General features: G+C 44.8%; 2 protein-coding genes across 2 annotated transcripts; both read left to right on the top strand.

Annotated features, from left to right (window-relative positions):
* Positions 1-252: 252 nt before the first annotated feature.
* LOC106384137 (vacuolar protein sorting-associated protein IST1-like) lies at positions 253-2,275 on the top strand. The gene is made up of 6 exons (XM_048765950.1): positions 253-370; positions 621-778; positions 864-967; positions 1,061-1,232; positions 1,350-1,487; positions 1,838-2,275. Exons 1-6 carry the CDS (start codon positions 253-255, stop codon positions 2,273-2,275), a joined length of 1,128 nt encoding a protein of 375 aa, XP_048621907.1.
* A 4,506-nt stretch (positions 2,276-6,781) lies between these two features.
* LOC125591430 lies at positions 6,782-9,507 on the top strand. The gene is made up of 3 exons (XM_048765645.1): positions 6,782-6,868; positions 6,991-7,559; positions 7,671-9,507. Exons 2-3 carry the CDS (start codon positions 7,056-7,058, stop codon positions 8,541-8,543), a joined length of 1,377 nt encoding a protein of 458 aa, XP_048621602.1. The 5' UTR covers positions 6,782-6,868; positions 6,991-7,055; the 3' UTR covers positions 8,544-9,507.
* Positions 9,508-16,110: the final 6,603 nt, after the last annotated feature.

Below are 16,110 nucleotides of genomic sequence, written 5' to 3'. Positions count from 1 at the left end.
AAGTCGAACATATCAACTCTTCCACTCCGTCTTCTTTATTCTCATTCTCTGAAAATCAACGTTATCACATTAATCCTTGATCAATTAATTGTTTTCTTTACTCCCCTCTTTGTGAATTCGTTTCACTTCCCTTTGTTTTTTTTTTTCTGTATAAATCCAACCAAAATCCAAAACATCCACTGAAGAAGTTGAAGCTGTGGCAATGAGATCCAACGGGAAGTCTCATGTCTCCACCTTAAAGTATCCAGACGAATGGGAACTGTGGTTCCGGTTAATCCATTTCGTTGGAGCTGTTTGGTAGATGTGTGGTTGCAGAGTTGCAGAAACGGGGCAAAGTTTATTCTGAGTATCTCGAGGCTTTCTATTTCACGTAATCTTCCTTTCCTTTTTCAAACTATACTTAAATCGCTATAATTGATAAGATAAGCGTTTAATAATGTACAAAATGTGATTATTATTTAATAAGTTGCAGACATAGATTCTATATAATTTGTGTATTTCATTTGTACAACTGAGATAACTAGATTTCAGTATTGAAGTTGTGATTTTGTTTTGATGTGCCTGACCAATATGTTGTAAAATATAAACTGGGATTGATTTGCTTTAATTTGAGTTGTTAGATGTCAGCCAGAGGTATTCGGCCAGATTCGGCACCCTCGCTCATCTCCTCTCATGGATTCTCTTATCTCCTCTCAAGAAGGATACACAGATCAAGCAGTTGAGAAGAGAATTGGCTCAGTTGCTCGAGTCTGGGCAGACCCAGACTGCTCTGATCCGGGTAAGCAATCAAAAATCTGATCTTTTCATTCATCCATCAGTGTAGAGTGATTATGCTTATGAATGATTGTTTTTTTTTGTCTCAGGTGGAGCATGTAGTGAGACAAGAGAAGACAGTGGCTGCTTATGAGCTCATTGATATATACTGTGAGCTTATCGTTGTTCGTTTGGTTGTCATTGACTCACAAAAGTAAGTTCAAATATCCTAAGTTTTGTACTTTTTTGTTTCTTAATGTGTAATGTGTTGTTGATCATTGTTTGTTGGTGTGGTCTTTGCGTCCAGGACGTGTCCTAATGATCTTAAGGAAGCTGTTGCGAGTGTCCTATACGTTTCCAAAAGGTTATCAGATGTCGCGAAGTTAGCTGATGTTGTTAAGCATTTCTCTGCTAAGTATGGCAAAGATTTTGTTTCAGCTGCTGTTGGGTTGCAGTCAGATTCTGGTGTGAGCCGCTTGGTGAGTTTTGGTTGCTTGTGTTGTTGTTTTCCTTTCTCTGATGTTCGTAGGAGAGAGGCATCATTCTTGATGATGATGATGATGGTGGTGATTCTTTCTGTCTCTATGTATACTTAGTTGGTGGATAAACTGTCGGTTAAAGCTCCTGATGGTCCAACGAAGAACAAAACTTTGAAAGAGATTGCTACGGAGCATAATGTAACATGGGAACCAGAATCTTTGGTTGAGCCTGATCCAAAGGAGACTGTATTGATGGTCAGTAACTACATCTTCATTTCATAGCCTAAGCTTCACCGGTCTGTTTCTTTAGTATAAGTTTCCTCAATGGCATTTTCAATTTCTTTGAGAAAAGTGGAGCAAGTTCCTCTCAGTCCGTGAGTGGAATAAACTCATATTCTTCAAGAATCCCAAACAATCAACTTACAGAGTTTCAAGCTCCATCTACTGATAACGTGGAGCATAACTTATATGAAACTGGCGGAATATCTTCCAGTCGCACTGCTTCTACTGATCACTATCGTCAAGATCCAAGACCTTCTGGTTAGTTTTTTTTCATAAAAAAAACTTTTTGTTTAATGTTTATTCTGTTTGTGTTGAAGCGTTAGAACAAATCGTTTCTTCTGCCAAGAAGCAGTTACAGGGAAGAAGAAAATCAATCCACTACCAGGGCAGAGCTTTCTAAGAAAAATGTTGATGAACAATCAGAAAATGCTTCTTGGAAGAGAGGTCATTCTCGAGATAACTCATTGGAGAAGAGGCAGAGTGATTCCTTTGCTAAAGTAGGCAGAGCGAAGCAGCAACCAATTAAAGATGATGTCAACGGTAGCTGTTCAGAAGATGTTCAGCTGAAGAAACAGTCAAGCTTGGCTTCATCGAGTTCACACACAAGCTATGTTTCTGATGACAATAACGTCATCTTTGAGGATAAACGATTCCAGAGCACTGTTGAAGATACAAAGAGAAAGAGTCATGGTCATGATGTTGCTCCGGTCATGGTCACGGCTGATAAAAGTATATTATCAGTTTTTTTTATGTTGCCTTAGTATCTCAGTTAATTTTTTAAAAATAAAAAGTAATCTATAAATATAAAGGATATACTCCTTTTAGTATTAGTAGATTATTTATGGACTGGGTTTGATTTATAAATATTTTATAAATGATTTTAAACATTTTTAAATGATTTATAATGTCAGTTTTAGTTTTTCAGAAATTTAAAGTATTTATGAAAATAGTTATCTCTTAAACATAAATTTAAATAATGATATCAAATTTGGGGTAAAAGCTCAAATTAAAATTCTCTCAGAAATCATAGCATACATTTGTTTCTCCAAAAATTCTTAAAAAGGATGTTCATGTCTAATTGCAGCTTCTAATGTTTTTTCCTTCCATAGATTTAAATTTATGTTTTCAAAAGAAATTTTGTTTCATACACTATTATGCGTTGTATTTAATTAGAAAACAGTTTATCCATAATTATGTTTCAATTTACAGAAGTCCAACGCCAAATAAGACTTATTTACTATAATGTTATCAAAATTATATTAGAACAAATTTACAAAAACAACATCTACACATTCTAAGAAGAGTTTTTTTTTTTGGTTTACCCCAGAGGTTTGTAGGTTCACCAGCCAATTATAGCTTGTCATATCATATTTACCTTTTTTTTAAGAAAAAGCAAAATAACAAAAATTTGCTAAGAAATATTGTGTTTTTAAAATAAAAAAAATAAAAATAAATTAAAAAAATAGTACTAGCTGCAAAAATGAGTTTTTTTAAAAAACATTATTAACGATGTCGATAAAATTACACAAAACCCTAAAGTCTAACCATTAAACCCAAAACCTTTGGGTAAATCCTAAACTCTAAATCATAAACACTAAACAATAAATCCTAAACACTAAATCCTAAACGCTGTCAGCAAAACTCTAAATCTTAGCCCTAAACCCTAGGGTTTAGGATTTACCCTATAGTTTAGGGTTTACCCAAGGGTTTAGAGTTTACCCAAAGATTTAGGGTTTACCCAAGAGTTTAGGATTTACCCAAGAATTTAAGGTTTAGTTTTTAGGGTTTAATGTTTAGGATTTAGGGTTTATTGTTTTGATGACAACGTTAACAATGTTAAAAAAAATTGTACTATTTTTTATTTATTTTTACTTTTTATTTTATTTTTAAATATACTTTGGAAAATTCTTATTATTTTGTTTCTTTTTTTTCAACTACTGAATATGAGCTCGCAGGCTTTTATTGGTCGGTGAATAAATAATTTTTCTAAGAAATATCAAAGTACGGATCAATAATTTTTCTATATTTAAATTATTGGTCACTAATAATAGTATTATTACGTCACTTCCAATTAGTATTAATATTATTTTATAATTTAATATTTTTACTATTTAATAATGCGTAGACAAATTTTAAATGGTTTCAGTTCTAAAACGGTTATCAATCATCGATTTTATAAAATTTACGTAAAACAATAATAATAAATGCACGTGCATTATTGAACAATTTTTTTTGTTCTAATGTGTTTACTTTTATGAAATTTTGATCCGTGTTTCAAATCTTATACAGAAGTAAAGTTTGCCAAGCATAATAAAAGAAAAGTAATTCAAACTATCTTCCTAATTTTACTGTGTTAGTCAGATTACTCTTTTTCATTTCATATAATAGAAACTTTTTTGAGATTAATATAAATAAAATTTTAAAATTAAATTTCCTCATTTATACAAAAGCTTTACCATGAATGTAAAAATAGTAAGTTGCAATTGATCAAATAAACACAATTAATCTAAAATTAAGATGATAATATACTTGTGATAAAATATGAAAAAAAAATTAAAAGTATATTATCAGCGCGTGGCGGAAAAACAATCTAGTTTTTGTAATAATTTTTTTAGTGCTATTAGAGTGTTTTCATCTTAATTTTTACTCCCATTCCATCATGTGTTAGCTCGGCTGTGCCATTTTTACGCGTTTACTCTATGCATTGATTAAGTTCGCATACAAATCTAAGAGAAGAGTATCTCTGTCGTAGCTACCACGTGTTACAAGTAACACACTGAACGAGAGCCCCATTTTGGTTCTCTTGTCTCTTACGTTACTTACATTTCCTAAACAATTTTTTCAACGAGATTTGCATACATAGAACTCATCGGTCTTATCACTTCTGTCTGATACTTTACAATGGATAGCCGGTGGAGTCTCCAAGGTATGACCGCTCTTGTTACCGGTGGAGCCAGGGGGATTGGGTTCGTCTTCTTCTTCTTCCAAAATGCTTTTTTTCTTTGCTTCTTTCGTGGTTACAATTTCATCTAAAGACAGAAACAAAGGTTAAAATGCATGAATGCTTGAGAATTTGATTTACTTCATGTTGAATACGAGTTTGGTAGGTTGAATGATAGTGAAATGAACTCGGTTTTAGTGGGTCTTACAAAGACGTTCTATTCACAATATGAGGTAAACAGTCGAGGTTACAAAGAGATTAGAGAAAGAAGAAAAAGGTCGGAGCTTTGTTGAAAGGCTCAGACAGAAACACTAAGCAAGGCGATTGATCGTAAACCCTAGATCTTGCCGTCAATCTCTTAGTGTCTATTTGCGGATCCCTTCCTTCCTTCCATTCGTTCTCCTTTTATAGGCTCTACATGTCTCTCACTCGTTCGCCCTGGCAGTTTGGGCTTAATTTGATGTTTAATGGGCTGTCCAGCCGAGCGATAGCTTGATGGGCCGATACTGGTCCAGTCGGTCATTTGATCGTGAGGCTGAGTCGATCGAGCGATGGCCTGATGATCCAAGACTGATCCAGTTGATCGGGAGGCCCAAATGATTAGCTTGGATTCCAACACCGATCGTCATGTTAGATCCTGGTTAGTCTCCTGATAAGATTGGTCCGAATCTTATTAACCGACGGGCCTTGTGTGAGAATGCTAAATTCCTCTCTAACAGTAAGCCCCCCCCCCCCAGTCCGCTTGCGAATAAACATTGGTCTTCGCAGTGGAATGTCATGAATTGGTTCTGAGGATAATGGATTCGGTCTTGTCTATTGTTGGAGTTCATTGATCGGTTAGACAACCGCCGCCCTAGGTGATCAGGCAATCAACGAACAACCCTGATGTTTTCACGATTCCCTTTGGCGATCGATTGACCGTCTGGTCTTTTCCTATCGATTGGTCGCCTCTTATGCCGCATATCGCGCGGAAGTCTGGAGCGTCGCCCTCGTTGGCCTAATAACAGGATCTGAGTGTAATAATCTGGGCCCGAAAAGGCCTAATAACAGTATTATCTCCAAAGCCCGTTATTTTAGCTATAAATAAGGTCTTAATCTCTTATTTCTTCACTTCTCTTCAAACCCAAAGGTACTTTCTCTCTCCCTCTCTCCCTTGCGATTTCCATTTTTTTTTTTTTCGGGATCGATTGGTCGATCGCCCGTTGAGGAGGAAGGTTTGTTGTTTCTGATCAGATTAGGCTTTTCTCACGATCGATTGAGAGTCGATCGATCGGTCTTGGGTCCTCTACGCGTGCCATCGATCGCTCTTAAACGGATGGATCTGGCGATTAGGGTTAATTGCGGCGACAAGGCTGTTCGATCCGTCGATTCGGGGGCTGGTACTGAAGAACCGCTTGATGGAAGCGAAGGTAAGCGATGTCTTACGGTCGATCGCGAGCACTCTGCGGCGAGTGGTGGCGATGGAGGCGTTGGGCATCTTGCGCGCGACTCTCGTCCGGCCAAGATTGGGCCCGCCGGAAAGCGCTCGAGCAACTCCGAGGCTGCGGGGCAGTCATCGCGAAGATCTGTTCCTTCGCCGACCGAGCGACTGACTCCGTTCCGTTTTTGTTGTGATGGAACAATTGAAGAACTTCCAGATCTGGCCCCGTCGTTTGATCGGTCGCGGGGACTAGATGGGCAGGATTGGGGTGACGTTGCCCCTACTCATTCTACTTTGGAAGGGGTTTCCTTGTTGATGGAAGCGAACCGAGCATCCGGCGTCACTTTCATGATCCCGAGATCAGATCAGCGTCCGTGGAGTCCGCCGGTCAGATACTGCTGTGTTTACGAATCATTTTTCGGGGAGGACTCGAGGTTGTGGTTTCCGATTCCTCGTTTGATCACCTCCTATTGTTTTCGGCGAGGGATCGCCATGAGTCAGCTTATGAACGGGGCGATCAGGATCGCTGTTGCGTTGATGGTTATGGCGGCGGAGATTGAGGTGTCGTTGACCGTTCGCATTTTCGAGGAACTAACACAAGTTCAGCCAAAACCAAATGGGCTTTACTCAGTGCAGATGAGGTCGGGTTTGAACGTCTTTACCAGTCCCCTTATCAAGACTAAGAGATGGCAACGCTCTTATTTTTATGTCAAAGCAGACGATGCTGGATTCGTTGACCCGCTAGAAGTCGATCGCCGGGTTTTATGGAGTAGCAGCATTGGTAGATCGTCTTGTGTCGACCTGTTCCTCGTCGTGGGGTTGATTCTAACTTTTCTTTTAAATTTTTCTTTTTTGCAGTTGGTCATCCAAACACCTTTGGTCCTTGGGACGCTTTTAGGAGGGACTTACCGAAGATTGTCGTGCTCCGATCCCAAGAGTGGAAGGACTTTGACCGCAAAAGAATTCGTCGTCAACGAAGACGCATCGCTAACGGTTCGTCTCTTTTATTTTTTTTTTATTTTTTTTTTCCTCTCTTCTCGACCAATTAATTGATTGTCATTATCTCTTCCTGTTTTTTTTTTTATATATCTTTCCCTCTCTTTTTGTTTTGGCAGTCGATTGGGCGGCGGACATTCCTTGCGAGGAACCGAAGGGGAAGAAAAGACTAAAACTTCCGATCATGGGAACTCCTTCTAGAGTGTATCCAGACTACAGCGAGATCTTGGCTGCTCAACTGAGGGACGCAAACTTCGGCCCTTCAGCGAACATGGATGGGACAGGCAGCGCAGTTGCGGATACATCGATCGATCGGGCGCCAGCGCCGGTGATCGTTACAGTTGATTCTGGCGTCGAGGGACCCGTTGACGTTCGTCTGCCGAAGAAAAAGAGAAAGAGGACTAAGTCTTCCAAAGAGGTGACGGCTGACCCTCCTTTGGATGGAGATGAAACTGAGGCTGCTCAAACGCAACTCGAACCAATGGGTGGTGACGAGGTGGAAGAAGGTGATGAAGTTGCTCCCATAGAGGGTTTTACGGGTCCGCCCGGAGATGAGTCGTCGGGAGGGGAGGCCCGGGAGCCTGGTGAGGTGACTCGTCCGATCGACGGTGGGATGCAGACAACTCTATCTGTTTCTGAGTTTGCGTTTGCAGACAAATTTGCTGAATCACTTCGTGCGGATGCGGAGGTAGACATTCGTCTGAGGGATTGTGTTTGATTGCTTACTTATCTTGTTCCTTTGGGTGACAATCTTCTTATCATCGATTGATCCTTTTTTTTTGGATTTCTCTTGGTCCAGGCTGCTGCTCGGAAGAATGCTCTCGTGATGGAATACGAAAAAGCTTTGCAGAAGTTGACATTGGATCTTAAGGAAGCGGAAGGGACGATCAAGATAAAAGAGGCTGGGCTTGAAGCGGCTAGAAAGGAGAAGCACGATAGGGATAAGAAGCTGGCCGCTGAGCGAGGTCGCTATTCCCGCGAGCGTCGGCAAGCGATCCAGACGGCCGCGGATCTTGAGGAGGAGTTAGAGACCGCCCGAGACATAATTTCTCGGCTAGAGGCGGAGAAGGTCGAGGAACTTGAGAAGACGAAGAGAGCGATGGATCGCACGAGACAATCTCGCAATCGCGAGCTTTTATCCGAGAGAAGTTGCGTGGTTGCTGCGGCTAATAGGCGTTTCGACAAATTTCGGAAGTATATTGCCGATCGAGATGAAAAGGAGGAGAAGCGTCTACTCCATGGTACAGCTCTTGGAACCTTGGACGCGTTGAGTTTATTGGAGACCAAGGGACTGTCTGTCCCGCAACAACTAAAAGATCTTTTGACTGCTAACGAGGAGAAGTTCAGGAAAGAGGTAGAAAACGTTAGTGTTGAAGTTATCGCGGAGCGCGATCTTGCTCTCTCACCTCCTCGTAGGGACTTGCTTCCTTATGGGAACCAGTTTGGATCAACCTTCGGCACCGTTGATTCTGATTCTGCGATGGCTCTTCGATCTCCTTTCCTTTGTGGTGAGAGTTCGACCGCTGCTCTGGATCCGGCCGTTTCCTGTCGATCGGCGGCCGTCACGTCCGATGGTCGTGCGGTTACTCAGGACAGTCTCGGGGTTCCTGTGCCTGCGAGGGTCGTGGAAGCAGGAAGTGTTGTTTCGTCGGAAGTAGCAATTGAAGAATAGTCTTCAAGGGTTGATCGTGCTACCCTGTTGTTGTTTTACTACTTATGTTTTTTTTTTATTTAACACCTTTTGTTATGGCCTCCGAACTCTGTTCCTTTTGGTCGGCCGCTTGCTGTTGCATTTGGTTTGAAACCGTTGTTGTATCTTTTGGATCTTCTTTATTCTCCTAGTTTCAGACGCTCTCCCTTTAAGTTCTATGTAATATGTTATCTCAGCTTCTTGTGATGGAGGTCCGAAATGGTTCGTGCCAAGGTCATGTGTGCATCTTTTTGACAAAGAGCAGATTAGCCTTTGGAGCAAGGCTGCTAGAGAAGCGACCACGACTAGTTGCGAGCAATGTGCGAACTTATCTTAGGATCGAAAAGAACTTTGGCGCAATGAGCCCGTTGATCTTTGAACTTAAGCTCGAGCTTCTTGGTGGTCGTCGTGTATGTATGATCTCAGGCTTCTTTGGCCGTCGAGCAAATGACGGGGTTTTAAACCCGCGAGAAGCTTCCGTTGATGGAGCTGTGAGAAGCTTTCGTTCGCGCCATGTCTTTGGCGAGTACTCCAATTAGGCGACTTTGGCCTCAAAAGTGGAGGACCGAGAAGCTCCTGTTGATGGGGCTTTATCACGGATTTGCCATTGATGCTGATGGTGAGTCCGGGCCGTGCGATGTGTAGTTATCCGAGTCGATCGGAGGTGACATACAAGCGTTCGCGCGGTGCCTTTGGTGAGGACTCCAACCTTTGTATTTGTTTTTTTTTTGTTTGGAGTATGGCTGGACCTGATGACAGGCTGCCTACGTACCCCTGGTAAAGGGATCAAGCCAATCGTAGTTCGATTTGCCCGAACGGCGTCTTGGTCATTCACCCTAAGTTAAGGCAAAAGTGATGAAGACGTGCTCATTCGGTGTTTGGACAGAAGTGACGTGGTGTCATCTGTCTGGAGCTGGGCAAAAGTGACGTATTGTCATTCGCTCGGCTCTAAGCGAAAGTGATGGTAAGGTCATTCGCTCCTTTTTTTTTGTTTGGAGTATGGCTGGACCTGATGACAGGCTGCCTACGTACCCCTGGTAAAGGGATCAAGCCAATCGTAGTTCGATTTGCCCGAACGGCGTCTTGGTCATTCACCATAAGTTAAGGCAAAAGTGACGAAGACGTGCTCATTCGGTGTTTGGACAGAAGTGACGTGGTGTCATCTGTCTGGAGCTGGGCGAAAGTGACGTATTGTCATTCGCTCGGCTCTAAGCGAAAGTGATGGTAAGGTCATTCGCTCTTTTTTTTTTTTTTTTTTTTTTTTTTTTGGGGAAGACGGTCAAATGAGGTACTTCCGAAGGTTGGCGGCGTTCCACGCTCGTGGTACTGGGTCGCCGGCGGAGGTTTCCAATCGATAGACACCAGGCTTAACGATCTCGACTATCTTGTATGGTCCTTCCCAGTTTGTTCCCAACTTGTCGGCCTTCCACTCTTTCGTGTTTTCGAATACTTTGCGAAGGACTTGGTCGTTGAGTTCTAACGGTCGAGCGCGAACCTTCTTGTTGTAATAAGATTCGGCCAGATGTTGGTAGTTCTGGATTCGGAGCAGCGCATGGTCTCTTCGTTCTTCGATTGCGTCCAAGGCGTCACATAGCATTTCTCTGTTGAGTTCTTCGTTGTGCGGCATCTTCGCTCGGCGAAGACTTGTAACGTTGACTTCCGCCGGAGCCATAGCCTCGACTCCGTATGCCAGAGAAAATGGTGTTTGACCGGTCGCACTCCGTAGGGTCGTTCTGTGTGACCAAAGAACTCCATCTAACTCGTCGGCCCAATGTCCCTTTTTGAGATCCAAGCGTTTTTTGATACCATTCAGGATTGTCTTGTTGGTGGCTTCGGCCTGTCCGTTGCATTGGGGGTAGCGAGGCGTCGCCGTGTTTAAGCGGATCCCCCATCGTTCCAGAAAACCGCGGAAGTTGCTAGAGATGAACTGGGAGCCGTTGTCAGTGACGATTTCGTAGGGAAGGCCGTGCCTGCAAATGATGTTCTTCCAAACAAAGTTTTGGACTTCCTTGTCTGTAATGTGGACGAGTGCTTTCGCTTCGACCCATTTGGTGAAGTAGTCCGTCATGATCAGGGCGTACTTTCGTTGCCTGGAACTTGGCATTGGTCCGATTAGATCCATCCCCCAGCGCATGAATGGGTAGGGAGCTGTCATAGTTCGTAGAACTTCGGTCGGACTGTGTATGTTCGGTGCATGTCGTTGGCACTTGTCGCACTTGCGTGCGTATGTCTCGCAATCGGCAACCATTGTTGGCCAGTAAAAGCCAAGGCTTTTTACTTTAAGGGCCAGCGCTCGTCCACCTGAATGGTTCCCCGCCGCTCCTTCGTGGGTTTCGGCCATGGCAAGAGATGCTTCTTCTCCATCGAGGCATGTTAACAGGACTTTGGCGGAGGTCCAACGATGTAGTCTCCCATCGATGAGAACGTAGTTCGCACTCTTGGTTTTCAGTCGACGGGCCTCCCATTTGTTTTGCGGAAGCGATCCGTCTGAAAGAAAACGAATAAATGGGGTTCGCCAGTCACACGGTCGATCGCTTGATTCGCTTGTATCCATCTCTTCTGATGCGTCGATTGCTACTACGTGATCGCTCTCATCGTGCGATAGAGTGATGCTTGGTTTGTCAATCTGTTGAATTGGGATGGTCCGCTTTACTTGATCTCTTGGGTTGCTCCCAAGCGCCGCTAGAGCATCTGCACAGACGTTTTCTCCGCGGGGAATCCTTGTTAGTTGAAAAGACTCGAATGTTTTGGTTAGGTCTTGTACAACTTTAAGGTAGGCGTCCATTCGTTCGTTCCTAGCGTCGTAGTCCCCGCTAAATTGATTAGCAACCAATTGAGAGTCGCAGTAGGCGTGGATGCGCTTTGCTTGGACTGCTTGCGCAAGGCGTAATCCAGCAATGAGGGATTCGTACTCTGCTTCGTTGTTAGATGCTTTGAAACCAAGTCGGAATGATTGCTGGAGCAACTCGCCTGTGGGGGATTGGAGGTGGATACCGATTCCAGAGCCCTTAGTGGAGGATGACCCGTCGACGTGCAAGATCCAGGTGGCGTCGGGCAGTTGTAAATCTTGTTCGAGTTCCGGTGTTAGCTCGATGAGAAAATCAGCCAACACTTGGGACTTCGCGGCTGGTTTGCTTTGAAACGTGACGTCGTATTCACTAAGCTCGATGGCCCACTTCGAAAGTCTACCCGAGTGATTGGAGTTCTGCATGACGGTTCGTAGTGGTAGGTTTGTCAGGACGATGATCGAATGAGATTGGAAATAAGGCCGAAGTTTCCTTGCTGAAGTCATAACTGCCAGCGCCATCTTTTCGAGTGTCGAATAGCGAGTTTCTGCGTCCGTCATGCGTTGGCTGGTATAGAATATTGGGCGTTGCTCGACTCGTTCATCTTTGACGAGCACGCTACTCACAGCCGCGTCAGAGACTGCAATATACAGATATAACGTATCTCCTTTGTCTGGCTTGGCCAACACGGGCGGCGTCGTAAGATAACGCTTGAGCTGTTCGAATGCTTCCTCGCAGCGTTCGTTCCAAATGAATTTCTTTTTGCCGCGCAGCAGGTCGTAAAACGGGAGGCATTTATCAGTCGATCGTGATATAAATCGATTGAGGGCTGCGATTCGACCGGTCAACCGTTGTACCTCGCGACTGTTTTTGGGACTAGGAAGGTCGAGGATGGCAGTTATCTGCTTTGGGTTCGCCTCAATCCCCCTTTGAGTGACTATGTATCCAAGGAATTCGCCGGATGTTACGCCGAAGGTGCATTTCGTTGGATTAAGCTTCATCCCGTACTTGTTCAAAATGAAGAAACAATCTTTGAGATGGTCGATATGGTATGTTGCCTTTTGGGACTTTACCAGCATGTCATCAATGTACACTTCCATTGTGGCTCCCAATCGCTCGGCGAACATCTTATTGACGAGTCGTTGGTATGTCGCGCCAGCATTCTTTAGACCAAAGGGCATTACTTTGTAGCAGTATATCCCGCGGTCAGTGATGAACGCTGTTTTCTCTCGATCGTCTGGATGCATCATTATTTGGTTGTAACCGGAAAAAGCATCCATGAATGTCAGTAGCTCGTTTCCCGCTGTTGATTCGACCAGTCGATCAATGTGAGGGAGAGGAAAGCTGTCTTTAGGACATGCTTTGTTGAGGTCTGTGAAATCGACGCAGACCCTCCATTTGCCATTCTTCTTCTTTACGACGACTGGATTTGCTAGCCATTCGGGATACTTCACTTCCGTGATGGAACCTGCGTTCAGCAATCGGTCGACCTCTTCGTTGACGGCCTTTGATCGTTCGGGGCCGAGCTTGCGCCTTTTTTGACGGATTGGTTTGAATGTTGGGTCGACGTTGAGCTCGTGTGTAGTGACGCCCGGGTCGATCCCTTTCATGTCGGAGGTAGACCAAGCAAAAGTGGAGATGTTATCCCTGAGAAACGAAATGATCTTGCCTTTCGTGTCGTCGGGAAGGTGGGCGCCGACTCGGACGATCTTGGTTTGGTAACTGTCGTCGATGGTTACCTCGAGAATCTCTTCCTTGAAAGGGTATATCTTCTGGATTGGTTTGGCGACTGAGTTAACGTGGGAAGTTGCCTTGCGGTTTTTTATCTCGGCGACGAGGAGATCTCGAGCAGCTGCTTGGTCGCCCCGAAGAGTAATGATCCGTCCATCATTACCAGGAAATTTGATACATTGGTGATAGGTCGAAGGGATAGCCTTCATCGCATGGATCCATGGTGTGCCCAGGATTGCGTTATATGGAGCGTGAACGTCGATGACGGAGAACTTGACGTTTTTGGCGATGCCTTCGGCGTACACTCGCAAGCGTATCGTTCCGAGCATGGTCTCGGTTGACCCGTTAAAACCTGTTAGCGATCGCGCGGAAGGTTTCATGTCGTCGAGGCTTACCCCCATCTTGACGAGTGTTCTTTTAAAGATGAGATCGACTGAACTGCCAGTGTCCACGAGGACTTTGGTGACCGTGCAGTCACTAATTCCGACGTCAACGAGGAGTGAATCGTTGTGCGGCATGTGGACACCTGCTGCGTCTTCAGCAGAAAAGGTGATTGGAGGACTAGCCTCTGGAGGGGTAGGCCAGCGCTTAGTTGTGATTGCCTTCCGTCGGAACGCTTTCACAGATCTGACGGAGTCGTTGCCAGGAGGGGATCCTCCCATGATTACGTTCAAGTGCTGAAACTGCTCTTGGTGCTCTTCCTCGGGTCGTACCGTTCGTTCAGCTCTAAGTGAATTGAGACGTGTACGCAGATCTTGAGTCTTGCGTTCGTATGGAACGATCGGCTCTGGCTCCGCTTTCGAACGGTCGATCTTGCATCGTTTGAGTTTTTCGCGAAGATCCGGGATCTTCGAGTTAAGCTTAATCCGAAGATCCGTCATCTCGACACAACCGGATTGGTCGTTTGACAACATTTCCCGTTTAAGTTTGTCTTGCTGATGGAGTGGATCTTTTCTCTTTGCGTCTAGGACATGTCTAGCGTTTGAAACATTGAGCTTTCTTATGGAACGACTGATCCTAGGCGGCGCACCATCGATCTCCATAAGCGTACTGCTGCTTTCTATTGTTCGCGCCGAAGTGTCAGTGAGAGTGGGGCTTTCGACAATCTTTCCGGATTTTTGGTTGAGTGAGTGACGTAGATCGTCCTCCGGCATTGCCGTTGTAGATGGCGTGGCTCGGATTGTGAAAATCTTTCGCCGAGCTTTTGGTTTTTCTTCGTCGGAGGTTGACTCCTCGTCATGATGCGATTGGTCGCCATCATCTGTCGGAGGGGAGTCCTCTTCTTTCTTTTCATTGGACTTTTTCTTCTTATCCTTGCTCTTGCTCCAACTTTTACTGTTTTTGGTCGTCTTTGGTTTTGGTGGTTCGACCTCGGTACGACCGTCGCTGGTGGAGGCGAGCCATGCCTCGTAGAGGTGTCTGCATTCTTTGGTGTCATGACCTCTCATATCATGATACTTGCAGAACTTGTTCTGGTCGTACGAGCTCTTAGAGTTGGCGGGCGCAGGTTTGCGGGACTGCTGCGCCTTTCCTTCGGTATCGCGTTCCCATACGTTCCACCCTGGTTCACGTACCGCGGCAACTACGCCAGATTGATCGTCTTCGGTGACGGCGTAGACAGGTCCTTTCTTTTGGTAAGGGGCGTGCTGTCGTGGCTCCTGGGCGTTCGATGTCTTCGATGCCGTTGGCTTTAGAGCATGTTGCTTGGCGTTGTAAGCTCGCCTGTCTTCGTCCATTTTGATAAAGTTCTTTGAGTCGTGCAGAGCGTCTTTGATGGTTATGGTTGGGACTAGCGTTGTAAGCTCGCCTGTCTTCGTCCATTTTGATAAAGTTCTTTGAGTCGTGCAGAGCGTCTTCGATGGTTATTGTTGGGTTAGTCCCGAGGTACTCGCGAAACTTGGAGTTGATCCAAAGAGCGTTGGTCAAAGCTTCGACGGTAGTGTGATCCGGGGTAGATACCGTTGATAGTACTTGCTTGAATCTTTCCATAAAGTCCTTCAGACTCTCGTTTTGCGATTGGGACAACTTCCATAGGTCGGCCATGGATGTTCCTTGACGAGACCACATGATATAGTTTTTGAGGAAAGAGGCGGACAGGTCGTCGAAGCTATCGATCGAACCTTCTTTCAAATGTGAAAACCAACTTAGGGCCGGTCCGGAAAGGCTCTCGACGAAGAGTTGGCAGAGGCCTGCGTCTTTCTCTTTGTCGGAAAAGTGATTTCGACCCATAGCGATGTTGAAAGCGGTCATGTGATCGGTCGGATCTGAATCTCCCTTGTATGGAGGGATACAGAGTTTCTCCATCTTCTTGATCTTGACTTTCGTTATTCTCTGAGTGAAAGGGTTTCGCCGGGTGGTGGCGAGAACACGTTCGATCTCTGGTGTGGATGCCTTGACATGATGTCTCTTAGAATGGATATCCCGCAGTGAGAGTTGCAGATCGGCGATCTGGCGGCTAGTCAGAGAGTCTGAGCCGTCAGTCGTTTGTGCAACCTCACCGTTCGTAGGGTTTGCTTCTTCTGTTGGTCGTTCGACTCCAAGATTAGGGTTTGCGGTTGCGAACAACCTTCTTCTTGCCGTTTCCGCCCTGTCGTTTTCGCCATCTAGGGTTCCGAGAGCAGCAGCGAGTGCGGCCAGACGGTCGCTCGTGGCTTTGTTGGTTTCTTCTTGTTGGATGAAACGTGCCATGATGGCCTGCAGCATCTCGGGAACGGATTGGTTCGGTGCGACCGGAGCATCGGGAGCCGGCGTAACAGAGACCGACGGTCGGTTACCGTCAGCGGGTGTGTCGTCAGGACTAATACTGAGTTTGTGAACGTTACTCTGTAAGGCCCCACGGTGGGCGCCAAATGTTGAATACGAGTTTGGTAGGTTGAATGATAGTGAAATGAACTCGGTTTTAGTGGGTCTTACAAAGACGTTCTATTCACAATATGAGGTAAACAGTCGAGGTTACAAAGAGATTAGAGAAAGAAGGAAAAGGTCGGAGCTTTGTTGAAAGGCTCAGACAGAAACACTAAGCAAGGCGATTG

This window comes from Brassica napus, chromosome C8, assembly GCF_020379485.1.
Source record: "Brassica napus cultivar Da-Ae chromosome C8, Da-Ae, whole genome shotgun sequence".
NCBI lineage: Eukaryota > Viridiplantae > Streptophyta > Magnoliopsida > Brassicales > Brassicaceae > Brassica > Brassica napus.
This window is presented reverse-complemented; position numbering and strand designations above follow the sequence as displayed.

Bases quoted from the DNA above. Each gene is read 5' to 3' on its own strand.
- LOC125591430 (XM_048765645.1), top strand. From the start codon at position 7,056: ATGGGAACTCCTTCTAGAGTGTATCCAGACTACAGCGAGATCTTGGCT. The intron at 7,560-7,670 runs GTAGACATTCGT...CTCTTGGTCCAG, and splicing joins CACTTCGTGCGGATGCGGAG to GCTGCTGCTCGGAAGAATGC.
- LOC106384137 (XM_048765950.1), top strand. From the start codon at position 253: ATGGGAACTGTGGTTCCGGTTAATCCATTTCGTTGGAGCTGTTTGGTA. The intron at 371-620 runs GTAATCTTCCTT...TTGAGTTGTTAG, and splicing joins CTCGAGGCTTTCTATTTCAC to ATGTCAGCCAGAGGTATTCG. The intron at 1,233-1,349 runs GTGAGTTTTGGT...ATGTATACTTAG, and splicing joins ATTCTGGTGTGAGCCGCTTG to TTGGTGGATAAACTGTCGGT.